Source organism: Petromyzon marinus, unplaced genomic scaffold (assembly GCF_048934315.1).
Source record: "Petromyzon marinus isolate PM22_M1 ecotype Great Lakes invasive population unplaced genomic scaffold, UKy_Petmar_22M1.pri1.0 PM_Scaffold_24, whole genome shotgun sequence".
NCBI lineage: Eukaryota > Metazoa > Chordata > Hyperoartia > Petromyzontiformes > Petromyzontidae > Petromyzon > Petromyzon marinus.
Window position 1 is genome coordinate 1,178,334 of NW_027423213.1, and position 17,181 is coordinate 1,195,514.

Sequence of the window (17,181 nt, forward strand, 5' to 3'; positions counted from 1 at the left end):
TGGGGATATTACCCCACATTTACCATTCATTGATGTTCCCTTTGACATTGGTAATTGGCATTGTCACACCATAGTAATTCATGGGCAATTATGTAATTCTCTCTGTGTCTATCTCTCTCTGCATCTGTCTGTGTGGGTGTCTCTCTGCCGGTGTGTTTTTCTCTATATGCGTCTCTCGTGTGTCTCTTTGTGTGTGCCTCTCTCTGTGTGTGGATGTCTCTCGGTGTCTGTGTCTCTCTTTCCTTTTCCACGATGTGGTGTTGTATTTACATGCAAATTCTACCTCTAGCCCCGCCCACTTACCCTTGGGCTGAGCTTATCTCAAGCCAATATAACTTCGTGTTTCAGCAGCTTTCTCGCTATATTTTTTCACCTGATGATGATTGCTTGTGTTGCGATCGAAACGTCGTGATCTATTATCTTTTCTACCTACGTGACTTTACCGAAAGAACCAAAGAGTATTGTGATTGTAATTTTGATTGTGATCGTTGTGGTGGAGGTGGTGATATTGATGGTGGTGTTAACGATAGCGGTGATTTTGGTGGTTGTAATGGTGGTATTGATGGTGGTAATGGTGGTTGACTATTACCCCTCTCGTGTCCTTACTTCCACCACCAGGTTTAAGAATCTGCTGGTGTCTGTGCTGGAGGTGGACGTCTGGATATCTGTGCGGTCTGGAGCGGTGGACAATAGACTCCTGCAGCTCAACCAGGTGGACGCACTGGGCAGGGGGCAAGATTGTGGTGGCCTTAGAGACCCACTTACTCCTACAGAGAGCCATAGACTCACTCACAGAGTACACTCACACAGAGAGCCAAAGTCTCACTGACACAGAGCCATAGGCTCACTCACATGGAGACACATAGACTCACTCACACAGAGAACCATTGATTAACTCATTTTTTTTTTCGGTAAAGTGACGTATGTAGAAATACCATAAAATTATATTAAAATAAATCAAGCACGACATTTCGACTGCAACACAAGCGATCTTCATCAGGTGTAAAAACAAATAGCACATAGGGTGACATCAGCGCAACACATAGAGAGCGTTAAACTGCACGGAGGTAAATACAACAAGAAGATGAGAGACGAGAATTCAAAAAACCTAAGAAAAATTTACGTGATGCAATTCCAGTCGGCCAACGACACAGTTAGACACTTGCCTGGCAGACCACGAATTTCAGAAGAGTGCTAAATTTCGTGTTCATCCTCTGGGTTGAACATACCAGCATAGACAGAGTGAACAAATACGAGGTACAAGATAGCAGAAATACATATACAGGGACACAAGAGGTAAGAAGAGGAAAGACGGACAGAGAAGCAAGAAAAAAGGGGCCGGAGGAATGAACAGAGGCTTAAAATAAGTAGCAGAGGTGGGGGGAGGGGCCGAAGGAAGCAAGGGGCACCCCACCCACCCCACCCACCCCACCCATCCCACCCCACCCCACCCACCCCACCCCACCCACCCCACCCACCCCACCCACCCACCCCACCCCACCCACTCCACCCACTCCACCCACCCCACCCCTCCCACCCCTCCCACCGATCCTCCCCCCAACCCTCCCCTCAACGCTCCTTTCACTCCTCCCGTCACCCCTCTCCTTTCTGCTGCGTCAGGGCCAGAGGCTGAGAGCACGGCAGAGGAGGCTACACGGGGAACTGGGCCGCGTCAGGGGCGAGAGACGCGGGGCGACTCGACACTTCACAGCGTGGGTGAGTGTGGGGAGTTCGTGGTGCATGGTGGACGGTGGGTGGTGTGGTCCAGAATATAAACCACCTGTGTAGGATACACGGGGGATTTTTGATTGGTGCTTAAATGTGTGTGTGTGGAAGACGGTGTAGTGTGTGAGTGTGTGTGCGGTGGGGGGTAGGGAGGTAAATGTGTGTGTAACGCAAATGAGTATCTGGGGCGGTGTGTAAACATCACACATTGGGGAGACAAAGGCGGTCCGGCGTGGTTCTGACCACTTACCATTTCGTGTACTATGCCGGCCTTCATAGGGGCTCAATAACAGCACTTGCCCCACCAGTCTGTGGAGCTCCATGGGGGATGTTTGTGTCGGAGCTCGTGCTGTAGGCGTAGACCACGCGCGACCGTGGATCCTCTATAGGGAGCGCGCGTCTGCTGTGGGTCGCATGGAGCTGCACGAGCGGACACCGCCGCAGCGATTCCCATACCGACTCAAGAGATCGGCGCTGGGAAACAATTGCGCTGAAGTGTGTTGCTGGGTGGATGAAGCGAGCACCACCATGGTGTGCTTGCCTTGTATGGTCAGTCGTGTGACTGATTATTATAATATATTAATTCACACCTTTGCACCGTGTCATGGCAGTTTCTCTGTTTTTCCTTCATTGCATTTTTATTTCAGAAATATTTCACCTGCAAAATAGATTGAGTTTGAATATCTCATGCGAAAGGGTGCCCAGGGCATGTGGGGTCGTCCAATTGCACAGTACTTAGCGCACATCACTACACACCCATGGACTAAATCCAGAGGCGAGTGACAAATGAATCAGTTCTGCCCCCCTCGCTTCACCAATCCGCACTAGTCGGCGTGGAGAAATATGGTTAAAAATCAACACGACCGACAGGGCATAGGGTGCCCATTATCCAGAAGGGCTTTACTTTATTTTCACATCCACATCTAATTGTGGATTTGGTTATTTTTATTTAGTTATCTTTGTTGTATAAATACAACTTGACAAGATGTGTACTGCTTCATTCTGGTACATTTACTGTTTTTCAGTGCATTTCAGCACTGGGTGTGTTTGTTGGATTCATTGTTTGTCGATTTTTCATTGAACTGACAAATGGTGTAACCTGGTCCCTTGGGTACCCAGGCCTTCCTATAGTATAACTCCAGGAATCGGCAGATTTTAATTTTATTGTACCAAGTAAGGACCACTGAGCTATATAGCTGTTTTTCAAAAGCAACCTGGCCACAAATCATAGCTCAACGAAGTGGCATATCACATGGAAATTTGTAGCAGCCAAATACTGTAAACGCATATTTCTAAATGTGGAGGGAAAAAAACTCGAGGATCCAGAGAAAAACCCACGCCACCACGGGGAGAATATGCAAACTCCAAATATCCAGGCGTTGGAATCGAACCCACGATCTCCTGCATTCCAGGCGAAGGGGATAACTTGTTGCCACCACTGAGCCCCTTGTTAATCTGATGTGGTATACTGGTACAGCCCCTGGTGGCCTCGGTCACTTTACTGACCTTTGCACCATTGTGTAGTCGGTTCAATTGAGTCGCAGACATACTCTTTGGAGGCAACAAATTTATTTATACCAACACGAAGGGGTAACTTCCCTTTTACCAGATAACAACCTATGGTGGTGGACCACCAGGCTATCTGCGCTAACACTCTGGGATAGCTACAACGAGCAGGACTCCAGCTTGAGTCCTGCCTATGTGTTGGTGACTCTTCACGGATGTTGAATGTAGATCTTTCAGAAGACAACAGCAAAGCTGAACCCTGTTCCCTCTGGGGACCCGGTTTATATGCTCACCAGTCGTGGCCGGCTCCGCCCTTGGCCACGACTACCTTCTTGATTCCTATTGCAAGATCTCGCCCTGACACGTGACTACCCACTAGCCCCAACTTGGGGCCCCTGTGTAGACTTTACCCGTCATGTACCTTCCAGGGTCAACAAGAGTGCAATGGCCCACATTAACCTCATTCATGGCTGACACTTTCACACCCCTTCTATAGAGGACAGCACTGCACGCCACGCGTGGTACCACTCAGCGCCATGACTCAGCGCTCACCAAGCCCCACTAGGGCTGGTACTACACCCACATATATGGGGTGTCGGTGATGTAATTACATCGCACTCCGTGCCTCTCAGGCCGGCACTACACAGTGGTATTCCCGATGTCACTACATTACCCCCCCCCCCCCCCCATTCGTAGCATTCAGCCGTCCTGGCTGTCAACTCCCCCTTAAAACTAACTAAGTGAATAAGTTCTAGATTTGAAGCTTTCGTGACTGCAAGGATCCATACTCTTTGGTTCTATTCGGTAAAGTCACGTAGGTAAAAAATAAAACAACAAAAATCATGACGTTTCGGCCACAACACAAGTGGCCTTCATCAGGTGAAGGGGACCGTACTGTCATGAGGACAGCGTTGGAGTGAAGACAGTCCAGCCCAGGTCGCGTCCTTTTAAGCTGTGTGGGAGGAAACAAAATGCTTTGACAAAGGAATTAGCATAAAATAACCGTAACGCACAAGAGGACCGGCACGGAGGGGGGGAGGGGGTGTGAAGTGGAACGTAGAGGACCGGCACGGGGCGGGGGGGGAGTTTACAAATGTAGGTGTGAAGTGAAATAAGCTTCTATGAATGTTTGGTATATCACTATTTGGATAAATACCATTGAAAATTACTTTAATGTTTGGTATGATTTAGAACATCTTTCCAATGGTTGCTTAAGTGAATAAGGTGATAAAAAGCGAGTAAAAATGACTAAACGCTATGTGTGCCTCAATAATTAACAATAACAAATAGCATATAAATACCCAAGCCCACCTATACAATATATACACTAGCTACAAATGTACAGAACAACACGAGAAAATATAAAACGCGAATGCACGGAATCCCCTCCATCACCAACAACTCCCATCCTCACCGTGTAGCAATACCCATAAGCACAACAAAGGCTAGGTTCAGCCAATAACCGATATGGCCTACTGAGTGTGACAAGCAACTGATGGTGTGGGAGTGTGTGTGCATGGGTGTCACAAAATCCGAAGAGTTTTTGAGCGAGTCCTCGTGGCTGGGCCTCCAGTGGAGGTGGGCTCACTCTCCCTGGAGGTCCCAGGGGGAATATGCAACTGTCCAGTCGAATCCGGCTCCTCACGAAGAGCAGTAGGCCGGGTCGACGGGTTCTCCTCTCCCGAATCAAGTGAAGACAGCGCAGGCGGCGGCTCGGGGGACATCAGGCGCGCGGCACCTGAGGGAGGAAGCACACGACTCCGCTGAGGACCAACCTCAACGGGCACACATGCCAGCTCGCCGGACACATCTGTCCCTCGGCGCCCACAGTGTGGAGATGGAACAAACTCACAGGGAGCAATAAAGGGCTTAGGGCAAGAGGAGTGTACAAAACAACTCCGCCGCCCCAAGCGGATCTGGACACACTGCGGTCGAATGACCCGAATCACATCAACCAGCCCTCTCCAGGGTTTGAGCAATTTGGGCGATGTACCCACCGGTACCTGTGGACAGTGCAACCAAGCTCTGTCCCCAGGTGCCCACTCATGTTTTGAAGTATGGAAGCCCCTCAGCCATTCATTGGCCAATCGGCACGAATCAGAATTTACCCTGGAAGTCTCCCGCACTTCGGAAAGCTTTTGAAGGGTACAGCACACGGAGTCAGAGATTTAAGATTTTGCCTTGTTGGGTGCGGCTTGTAACTGAACATGAATCAGGGGGTCGTGTTCTCGCTGACCTGATGACTCAACATGAAGGTCAGAGTCCTGTGCAGCCACCTCAACCATACCATCCGTCTGCGGATTGTGCGGTGACATGCGTACTTTCTTGGTTCACAACTAACGCACACCTCTTGCAATAATTTTGAAGAAAATGTTTTGCCTTGATTGTTCAGAAGACGTTCGGGAGCACTCTTGTCCATAATGTAGTGGGTAATAAACTGGAGGAAGCTTACTCTGAGGCAACACATTTATTATAACATTAACAGGTTATTACAGAATGGGGTAATGGCCCCTTTCACGCGATACTCTATGGAGGTAGTCCCTCCAGACTAGCTTGCCTCTCACTGCCTATCACGGCATCTATAGTGCTGGGGCTTGAGTCTTCCCTTGAGTCTTCACTGGTTATCAGGTGGAGCTTTCACTGGTACAAGCTCAATCCGACCCTAGCCAGGGGTTCTGCTCTGCCCATTGGGCTTTTCTCTTCAGGGCTCCAGGATGCTCTTCAGTCTTCGGCCGGACAACAACTGCTGGGACCGCTCAGGGACCTGACTTATATATAGGCTCCTGGCTCACTCCGTCCCTGGCCACGCCTTCCTTCTAGGACCGTCTCCGAGGGTCTGGAGAATGACATCATCTCCCCAGCCCCCTTCCCGGGATCTGGGGTCCCGACCGTTGGTCACGATGCTCCCCCAGGGATTGCCTTGGCAAACGGCCCGTCATCATTAATCCAGCAGGTTCAGCCTCCCCTCTGCTCCCTACTGACACAAGCTAGTACTGCCGGCTATGATTAGTGGCGATCATGTTCAACCATGCCACTACAATTACGTAGCCATTGAGGAATGCCTCAGTGATCTTTGCCGCCAACTGTTTGGGAAGCGGCCAGGCCACAGGCCATCATGAGAAATACTCGACTCCCACCAGAAAATATTTATTCCCACAAGCGGCTTCTACCGCGTGCACTGCACACACCCCTTCAACAAATTAGCAGCATCCTCAGCCATGCCAGGCCAGAAGAAATCCGACTTACGTGTGGCCAATGCTAGTTTATGCACACCCAAGTGCAACAGACGCTCGTGCACCGCCCAAATGACCTTACTCCGCAGGGCGGTGGGCACAACAATGTTGGAACATCGCATCTCTCCGCCCCAATGCATGAGCAATCCGCCTCTGAGAATGAAAGAGGTGACACCCCATCGATCCTCGCCCCCATCAGTCTCTCTGACACGGCATCGCAATTTAAGCAGAGAAGCGTCCTCAACCTGGAGGTGCCCCCATTCTTCGTGGTCCAATCCAATGACAGCATCACGCGCCACTGGATCCCCAGCCCCCTCAGATGTTACAACCTCGGCCGATGCCGTAAGGGTAGGGGGCGAGTGTTCGTTGCGCGGCTTACAGCGACCGGAGCCCGAAAAACTTGCGCAACTCTCGTTCGTGGGTAATCGCGACAGGGCGTCCGCGTTTGTGTGATGGGAGCCTTTGCAATAGGTAACCTGAAAAGAGTAGTCCTGGAGGACCTCCAACCAGCGTGAAAGTTCGCCAGATGGCTGGTCAACCTGCAGCGCGTACTGCAGCGCCGCGTGGTCCGAGCGCACCTCAAAGTCTCTCCCATACAAATATGGAAGATACTGTTGCAAGAAAAACACGATAGCTAACAGTTATCAGCGTGTGACACAGTACCGCTGTTCAGCCGGAGACAGCACTCTGCTTCCTTATGCGATAACACTCGACGCCATTGACAACTTGAGACAGAACAGCTCCAATGCCAGTGTTACTAGCATGTGGATCAAGGACAAACGGCAAGGAAAAGTCGGGGTAGTGGAGGGGAGGGGCGTTCACCAAGCCATCTTGGAGTGCAACAAATGCGGCCTCCTCATGGGTGGTGCCGATGTCACAAGTCGAGGAGACTGAAGTGCTGTGACAAAAGGGCCATTGCCTGAATCGTCTCTTACTATAAACATTTCATTTCAAAGCGGTGTTATCGAAGAAGTTTTTTTGGAAGATGAATAACATCGCGATGGGGGGAGGGGGACATAGCGGGATTGAGGGGGAGCGATTTGGGGTGTTATAGAGGTGGGTGTTGAGTAAAATAGTATCAGTGTCTTGTGCTCGAGCCTAGGGGCTATGCCAAGGGGCTAGGACATTGAGAACACGGATTCGAATGAACGTCTCATCTTGCCACATGCTTTTTTTACTATCTCCATCAGTAAAAAAAATCAATCTACAAAGCAATGCTGCTTCTAAAATGGGTATAGTACTCTGAAGCATGTAAAAATGGTAATGTACTGTCAATCGTATTTTAACAGGAGCATTGTCTCTTTAAAGGTCACGGTTTTTGTTGTTGACATGAACTTTATTGGCTTCCACCTCCCTGTTCACAGAGATCGTCAATAGAGGCTGAAGTCTGTTACTCGCGCACAGTCAGTCGAGGGAGTGATAGCCCCCACTGTGCCCTTCAGCCCGTGGCGTTGCCTATGGGACTCATTGTCCCGTAACATCCCGAGTTCACAATGTCGATTAAAGCGACACCTTTGTTTAATAACGATCCATGAAATGAGTGGGACTTTATATAGTGTGACAGTCTTGTCTTTGGTAATACTGTACTCATGTTTGTTTCTGTTGCCTGGTTTTTAATTGGTAAAGCTGTGATCGTGTTTGATACCTCCACTGGTATCCGATTAATTTCTGCATCAAGCACAATATCCCCTTTGCTGTCTTCAAGTTCCACCATGGACACGCTCCTGTTTGCCTCTCCCATCATCTCATTCCCCTCCCAATGTTCTCCTATATCGTCCCTACCATCTCGCTTTACTCCCCTTCACTCATTCTCCGCCCAGCAACCAAGGCTTCCTGTTGGAACTTCTAATCAACCTTTACTCATTCGGAGGTCACTCATTCCCTTTTCTTTTGATGCAATTATTTGGGCCTGTCACTTACCATCCACAGATTTCTCCTGTGATCATCACTGTATGTTCTCTCTTTAGAAATGTAGGCTGAATGTACACCACCTTGTTCCCAATGATGATTGTATCTCACTGATGTGCAGATCATCCTTGACAGAGGCTCTTTTTAAAGGCACTCTAATTGATTATTTCTCATTTCACAGCCTCCACTACACTACTCAGCAGATTATACCCCACTTTGTTCGTCAAGACTTGCTTGAGGCAAATATAAGTATGGTCCAACAACTTCTATGACTGACACGGCACGAGTAAGACTGCCTGCAGTCCAACCAAAAAGGCTGCATCTTTGAAAGCTGGTTTCAAGCCTGCCCTCCACGTGTGTTAAAAGATCTTACTCACCCATGTGATGATAGTTGAGCCTCTGGGTGTCAGCATTTCTACTCTGATATTGCAAGTGTTGGTTACTAGTGATTTCTTTCATTTTTCTTAGGGTACCTCTCACTTTATACTCAAATGGCTCAATGCAGAAGGTGTAGGGTCTTTGGTTGCTGTGGCTTGCATGAGCTCTTCAAAGGGATATGACGAAGAGCGATTCTGCATTTGGGAGCATAATTACTTCTAGCATGCTAGTTTCTGCCTTCAACTGCTGAGGAGCTTGCCACTGGCATTTGTAATTGCGCAGGAAATATTGAAGTAGGCTCCCCTGAGCTGACTGAAGTTTGCAAAGTCATCCTTTATTTGACTGAGAGTTATTATTCAACTACTGCAGCTTTTCCATCAGGCCCCCTCTGTTCATGCCAGATCTGAGTTTTGCATTGCCTTCTTAGGCCCTTGTAGCAGTTTTTACGTTCTTTTTTCAATTAAACACCACGTTTAATCACTAATCCATTCATTTCCAATATTGCAACAGGTTGTTGGGCTGGTCTTGGCGGCGTTGTTTACATAATCTTGAAATTGTCCCAAACTGTTGGTTCCTCATTAGACAGGAGCGTGCATTACCACTGCCCACCTCCACATTACAACCATCCCCACCATAAGAATTATATCCAGTATGAGCTGGAGAAGCTTTTGTTGAACTTCGAGAGTACTACTAAGAAATGGGGTTTACGTTCATCCCCACATTAAACAAAGCACCTGCCTGGGTATTCTGTGTCATCGTATTCTCCCATCCCTCCACTCCCCATGAGCAGTGGGGCAGTTTTGGACAGAGCAGAACAATTTTTCCATACCTGGGGTGCATGTGACTAGCTCCAGTTTGGCAGCAGAGGTCATGCTCCGAATCGGTTGAACATAATTATCTCAGCTGCGTAACACACTGTGAATGCTGCATTGCCTGTCGCTCCATGTAAATCTCTGGGTCTTCTCAGCCAGATATCCCCTCCCTTCTCTACATTTGAGAAATTTGGATTCCTTTTAAAGGAACATCCACACTGGTTTTGCATATTCAAGTTGTCTACGATCCACCGTGGGCTTAACAAACTAGATTATGTGAGCAGCTTAGATCCTTGAATGATCTGGACAAATGCCCATCAGTGAGATACTAAGGCAGGTGAGGCAGCATTGGCTGGGTCATGTAGCCCAAATGCCCAGTCACTGTGTACCCAAACAGCTTCTGTTTGTCCAGATATAAGGGGCTTATCGCTATAGGCAAGAGTTTGACTGCTGTGTAACAGAAGGATGGTGGAGCTGTTTGGGCTTGCCAACAACTCGACCAGTGGTTTCAAGATCAGCGTCTCTGGAGGAGTTTTGTGAACGATGTCCGCCTCCAGCAATAACGGAGGGCGGAGGAGTGATGCTCACAACAACGAGCGGAGTGCAGAATGAGTAAAATGCAGCAAGGTGGAACAGTAGGGAGCACAGGTGGTAGATTTGCCAGTCATCCCTGTCACTCAACCCATGACACCTTTATCTATCCTGTAACCTCCTGCCCATGAGCCTTCGACAGTCCACATGACCTCAATGTGCACTTAGCCTGGCACAAACACTTTGTTGACGTCACCAATTTTGAGTGGCGAATGGCTTTTATTGTTATTGTGTTTATGTATCCACCCCTTCATGTGCCGTACTGGCCTGCTTATGTGCTCGCTAGCAGAACTAATCCCAATAATGTAAAAAACGATATGGGAGATTTTTCTCATTTGTATCTTGTATGTTTGTGTACATCGCCTATGTGTGTTTGTGGCGAGCCATGCTGCACAACAAACTCAGCCACAGTTATCAATAGGACGTGATATCTACACTGGTTTTGGGTCCTCTAGTTTGTGTCTGCATTAAATGAGTGCCTGGTACAATGGGTAATCAGTATAACCTATGAGACTATGAGACAAATGTGGCCAGGTGTGGTGCTGGCCATTTCTACCCCACTTTGCGTGCGGGTCTTCAAATGGGCTCACTAACAGCACTTGACCCACCAGTCTGTGGAGCTACATGGGGGATGATTGTGTTGAAGCTCGTGCTGTCGGCGTAGAAGACGCTCGACAGTTTATCCTCTGTAGGGAGCACGCGTCTGCTGTGTGTAGCGTGGAGCTGCATGATAGTGAAACCAATAGAGTTGTTGCGCCTTGGGCGTAAACATCAATGTATGTCCATTTGCCAGGTGTTATTTTTTTCATTTCCTGTGGAGATGTGTGCTGTATGAGAGAAAAAGCGACTGAGCTCACGCCCTCACCCCCTTCTCCCTATTGCATTATCTCCTCGTACTATTTGACTATTCATAAAATCATACGTATATAGTGACACCCCAGGGATAAATTAATATTGCTTGTTATAGCACATTCTTGTAGAAAGAACGCTGGTTAAGTCAGACCGGCCTGTATATGTACAGTTTAGATATTTAGTTTGCAGCAATGCAATACACACAGCTCAATACACAAAGAGTTAAATGTATAAATATCTCATACTAAAGAATGGATTACTTGGGTTTACAAACATGATGTACAAAACTCGTTATAGTCTCATGCTCTGCATGCTGTTGTAAATGCATGTGGTGCATACTCACTGACCAGACGCTTCGTTATTATTGATACTAATAAAAAATGTTAAATTAAGATTTTTTTTCATTAATTTCTCACGTTAAACAAATATAGGGAGGCGTTCATCCAGCGGTAGAGAGACAATGGCTGCTGATGATGATGTAACGTGCCGCTCATTTTGAAGGATTCCTAAGAGACAGTGCAAATGGAGATTCAAAGGCATAGGAAGGTGGTTGCACAGACACCTGGACCACTGCTGTCCTGTATAAGTGATTTATTTAACATAATGAACATTATAGTAACATTGACGCTGCCTCATGTGTGTACTTTAAGTTTTGGCTTCCCCACACAAACACACTACCTCCATAAAAGGTCATGTTTACTCATTTCTGTGAAGCGTATTCAAGTTTAATTTATTACGTATAGCCCTGTGAGCCATGCGGCTCTTAAGTCGGGTGCAACCGCAACAAACAAAATATGAATCTACATTGCAGAAAACTATTAAACCACAACCAGACCAAAATAAAGCTACAAAAACAATGTAACAGCAGTAATCATAGGAACTGTGATTTTAAAATTAACAATAAACGATATACATAACATGTACGACAAAACCTGCAGCCATAGCTGGCAGCACGACACTCCCAGTGTATGATGTCTGAGTGAGTCAGCAGCAGCGTGAGTGAGTGTATGATGTGCGAGTCAACGTATGATGTGCGAGTCAGCGTATGATGATTGAGTCAGTATTAGGTTGAGTGAGTATATGATGTGTGAGTCAGCGCACAATGTGTTAGTCAGCGCATGATGAGTGAGTCAGTGTATGATGTGTGAGCGAGTCAGCGGCAGAGTGAGTGTATGATGTGCGAGTGAGCCAGCACACGATGATTGAACCTATGTATGATGAGTGAATGGGTCCCGTTCAGACGGACGAGTTCATCGATGGTCGGAACACAGGAGGGGGAGAGAGACAGCTGCGAGGCGCTGGTATACTCCATGTTGTAAACCATACCATTAACCACGGTTAAGCTATCTGTGTTGCTAAAGTTGAGGGTAAGAATCCACCCATTTTTCGCCATATAGCATTGTGATATATAACGACTTATTGTTGGTAGCTTAGCTGATTGGAGAATATAGAGTTTATTGATAACATTGAGGTAATTTATATTTTAGTATTTTTTATTGGTTCATGATATAGTATTCATTATATATTGTATTGTATACCCAGTTACTGTGAATAGCTCATATGTGTAGGCCTTAACTTCAACATAGCCATTTCTGTGACCAGTCACAAGCTAATCACTCAGTTATTTCAATGCTAAATTCGCCTAGTTATTTCAATGCTAAATTCTCCTGTTTGATTTGTACTAGGTGCCTCGGTGAATGTATATGCTCTGACTTTAACATAGCTATTTCTGTGACCAGTTACAAGCTAATCATTCAGCTATTTAAATGCTAAATTCTATGCTAATTCCTTTGTCAAGGAGTGCCTCTGCGGATGTGTATACTTTAACTTAGCTATTTCAATGCTAAGTTCTATGCTAATTCCTTTGTCAAGGGGTGCCTTTGCGGATGTGTATGCTTTAACTTTAATATAGCCTTTTCTGTGACCAGTCACAAGCTAATCACTCAGCCATTTCAATGCTAAATTAAATGCTAATTCCTTTGTCAAGGCGCTTTGTTTCTTCTCACACAGCTTAAAGGTCGTGATCTCAGCGTGGCTTTCTCACTCCAGCGCTGTCCTCCAGACAGTCTCGTCCCCTTCACCTGATGAAGGCCGCTTGTGTTGTGGCCGAAACGTCGTGAGAATATTATTGTGTTATTTTATTTTATCAATTTATTATTTTATTCTCATTCTACGTGACTTTACCGAAAGAACCAAAGAAGATGAATCCTTGCAGTCACGAAAACTTTAAATCGAAATTTAAGCTACCATTCTTAGATGTTCTGTTTGAGAGGAGACCTGATGGCTCATTGGGGTATTCTGTCTACAGGAAACCCACCCACACAGATTCCTACTTGAAACCTGATTCCCACCACCACCCAGCCCAAAATAATTATCTCATCAAAACTTCATACCATAGGGCTCATTGCATTTCGGACCAACACCACCTGACCAGTGAATTAAAACATGTACACCTGGCCCTCAAAAGGAATGGTTACTCTGACCGTACCATCCGCCAAGCTGTTTCTCCCTCGATACAGAAACAACCACTTGATACTCCGGCCAAAACCATCCCACTACCATATATAGCAGGCGTTACTAAAAAGATTTCAAAAATTCTAAACAAACACAAGATCCAGGTCCAGTTCAATACATTACACAAAATTCGTGATCTGATCCCATCCGTGAAGGATGGCATTCCTGACTTACAGTACCCCGGGGTTTACAAATTGAGTTGTACCTGCGGTGATTGCTATATAGGGGAGACAAAGCGACATGTCTCTGACCGAATTCGCGAGCACAAATCAGATTTGAAACACAGCAAAACGAATTCTTTGCTGATCACTGTTACAACGCTGTGGGTGATCACGATATAATTTTCTCCGATACCAAGGTTCTTTGCAAACCCACGGGTTTTTATCAGAGATTTGTTCACGAGGCAATTCAGATCTACAAACACAGACACAATTTCAACCGAGAAGTTGGTTTCAAATTAAGCAACCATTGGAAAGATGTTCTAAATCGAACTAAACATAAACTAATTTCTGTGGTACAGTATATTTTTCAAGTAGTGGTACCCCAAACTTTCGCAGCTCTCAGCTCCCCCCCCTCCCGCTCCTGGCCCCTCCCCCTCGTCCCTCCTGGCCCCTCCCCCTCGTCCCTCCTGGCCCCTCCCCCTCGTCCCTCCTCCCGACTCGCGACGTGGAGTGAACTCGCCCCCGCGCCCCGCGCCCCACCCTGAGCGGCCCCGCCGCCCATTGCAAGAATGGCGGGAAGCGGACGCGGGGCCGACCGCGCGCCGCCTCTCGCGTGATTGGCTCGCTTCGCGTCACATGGGGAAGGCGGAAGAAGTGTATGGGGGAGGAGCTGCGTGGTTAGGGGCAGGGCCGTGGAGTCACGTGGTGGGCAATGATTGACAATAAGTGGGCAGGGATGGCTGTTACGTCATAGTGTACGTCACATCCGGTAATGACGTCACGATAAATAACACGCCCCTTCGTGACGTGTCTCACACTTGCTTCTGTCCGCGTGCCGTCAACTCGAGCTGAGCATGGTGCTGCTGATCGTTGGCGTTCTGGTCTTGGCCATGCTTGGGATGGGGATCTTCATATATCTTCTTTTTACGCTTTCCATTTCAGACTTTGACCATGAGACCACGACGCTGTCTACGGAGAGGATGGGCCTGCAGAATGTGGAGCTCTGTCAGAAGAGCAAGATGCTCCGTCTGGAGCTACAGCATCAGCTGGAGGAGTTCATGGAGAACCGAGAGACTCTCCAGAGAGAGATCAGGAGCCTGGTTCAACAGCTTAAAGAGCGCCAGTTGGAGCTGGAGCCCACGAGAGTGCCTTGCAGGGAGAGCAAGTCTCTCCATGCGGATTTTCTCCGAGACTGCAATGCAGCACAGCGGCAAATGTCGCTGCGCTGTGAAAACGAAGATCTCCGGAGGTCGCTGCATGCCCACCTGAGGAAGTTGAACTTCCTGAATCCGCAGAGAGGGCAGGAACAGTTTAGGCTGCGCGGGAAGCTGGTGCGTCACGAGGACATGTGGCATGGGGAAAAGAGGCTGCAAGAAGAGAACCTGCATCTCCGTAGCCAGCTGAAAGAGCTAATATGGACCGTGTCTCAAATGTACAATGCCACCACCACCGACGCCACTTCCACCGCCGCTGCCACAGCTTCCACCACCGCAACCGTTTCCACCACCACTTCTGCCACCACCACCAAGCCCAAGAAGATGAAGAGATTTAGCCATTGGTTCCGAAAATTGCTGAAGCGCAAGTCGGCCATTTAAAAATATTGGGAAAATTGTGAAAATGACACCACCCTAATTAAAACATTACTCAGAAAGACAAACATACCCCATAGAACATCAACAAAGTCATATATAAGACAAAATATCGTACATTTGCATGCAACATTCTAATAAATACTGTATTGTGAGCAAAACATAAAGTTACTTAAATGGAAAAAAAATCTGTTATTGTCACTTACCTTTAGTCCGGATGCCGGTCTGCTTGTCGGGAGGGGGCGTAATGAGTCTCTGCACACACGGGGGCGGTGGGAGGGGGGTGAACGTCCATACACACACACAACAGCGACAATCATCCGCTGTATAGCCTTACCAGAATGTTGGGGCAAGCGCCTATGAAGCTCTGAATGGCACACGGGGTGAATGGCCAGCACCCCGCCCGGCTGCCTCTTTATCTCTCCATACACGAGACTCACAGGCGTACATGCGTCCGTGCACACACGCACAACAACAACGCAACAACCGTCGTTCACCCCTAAGTGGCGGTGACATCACCACAGCACTTGTGCCATGCTCGGTGCATTTTGAGGCCACGTGAAGTGTCGAAGGCTGGCTGGCAGGAGGTCATGTAATAGACGCAGGTGCCATGGATTGACTTAGGAAGATGATGGGCAGATGCAACAGCCGTGCTCCCCACTGTGCCAACTTTATTTGTGTCAGTTGTTTGGCGCTCTGCTCGTTGTTTTGAGCCTCGCTCCTCTGCCCTATGCTGTTGCTGGAGGGCAACTGCCTCCACCTCCCCAGCAGCGCCTTTCATGAACCTCCTCCACAGAAGCCGATCGTGACACTGCTGATACCAGTCATCAATAAGACCAATCAGCTCCACATCCTTCTGCACCACATCAGTCCATCTCTTCTCTACCCCGTACCACGCCCATTTAGCACCATCTATCCAGCCAAATTGAAGCTGCTTGGGGATGCCGTGACTGCATACGGACTGCATGACACAATCAACGCAGCCTCGCTTGCTGGAGGAGCCCACAGATGGGCATTTGTCCAGATATTCTAGGAATCTGTGAGCTTACAAAGTCCAGTCTGGTTAAACCCTGAATAGATCGTGGGCAAGCTAACCTTAATGTTCCTTTCGAGAGAGATAAGGGAGGGTATAACTGTGGCCGAGAAGACATGAAGATTTTTATGGAGTGGCATGCCAGGTAGCTTCCACACTGTTGAGCAGCTGATGAAAATATAATGCTGCTCGAATTATTTTAAATGAGACCTCGGCTCCCAAAACGGACTTGATCATCAGCACACTGCCCACTCCACTCTCTCCTCAGGTGCCCCAAATACATGAGAAATTGAGGAAGGGAGCATTTTTATGATGTAAAATACCCAGGGAGGTGATTTGTTTTCGTGGGACTGATGGTAACGGCCCATATTTTAGTAGCATGCTTCATGTTTAGCTGTAGTGTCTCCAACTTCTCCTTAGAGTGGGCAGTAATCACCAGATCATCCGCATTCATAATATGGTTTAACAATAGAGAGGCATACCATGACCGGCTCAGGCATCGATCAGCCTCCCATTATATCTATACCAGATAAATTCTACTGGTACATCCATGGAAATCGTCTCAAACTACGTAGTCAAAGAAAATGTTCAGTCGTGTAGGGGGCAGAGGACATCCATGTCGCACATTACTCACATTCTATCATCCCTTAGCTCCATTACGTCGATTTTTCATGAGACAGCAGTTGTCTTTCTATTGTTTATATATGCTTTATCGAAAGAAGAAAATTGTATATTTGCTTTAATTACTGTAACTCTGTGTTTTATTTAGCTTTGGTAATTTGGGTGATCCAGGTCTCTCTTGCAAATGAAACTCATCCTGGTCGCTTTAGTTCTCGCCTTGTTCAAAGAGTGGAGGAGTGGGTGGAGAGTGGAGGAGTG

At 47.6% G+C, this 17,181-nt stretch overlaps 1 protein-coding gene across 1 annotated transcript; it reads left to right on the top strand.

The window, feature by feature from the left end:
* Window positions 1–1,623: 1,623 nt before the first annotated feature.
* On the top strand, window positions 1,624–15,452 carry LOC142922979 (uncharacterized). Its single transcript, XM_076063912.1, has 2 exons — window positions 1,624–1,716; window positions 14,623–15,452. Exon 2 carries the CDS (start codon window positions 14,661–14,663, stop codon window positions 15,273–15,275), a length of 615 nt encoding a protein of 204 aa, XP_075920027.1. The 5' UTR covers window positions 1,624–1,716; window positions 14,623–14,660; the 3' UTR covers window positions 15,276–15,452.
* Window positions 15,453–17,181: the final 1,729 nt, after the last annotated feature.

Coding starts and splice junctions, on each gene's coding strand:
- LOC142922979 (XM_076063912.1), top strand. CDS start 14,661: ATGGGCCTGCAGAATGTGGAGCTCTGTCAGAAGAGCAAGATGCTCCGT.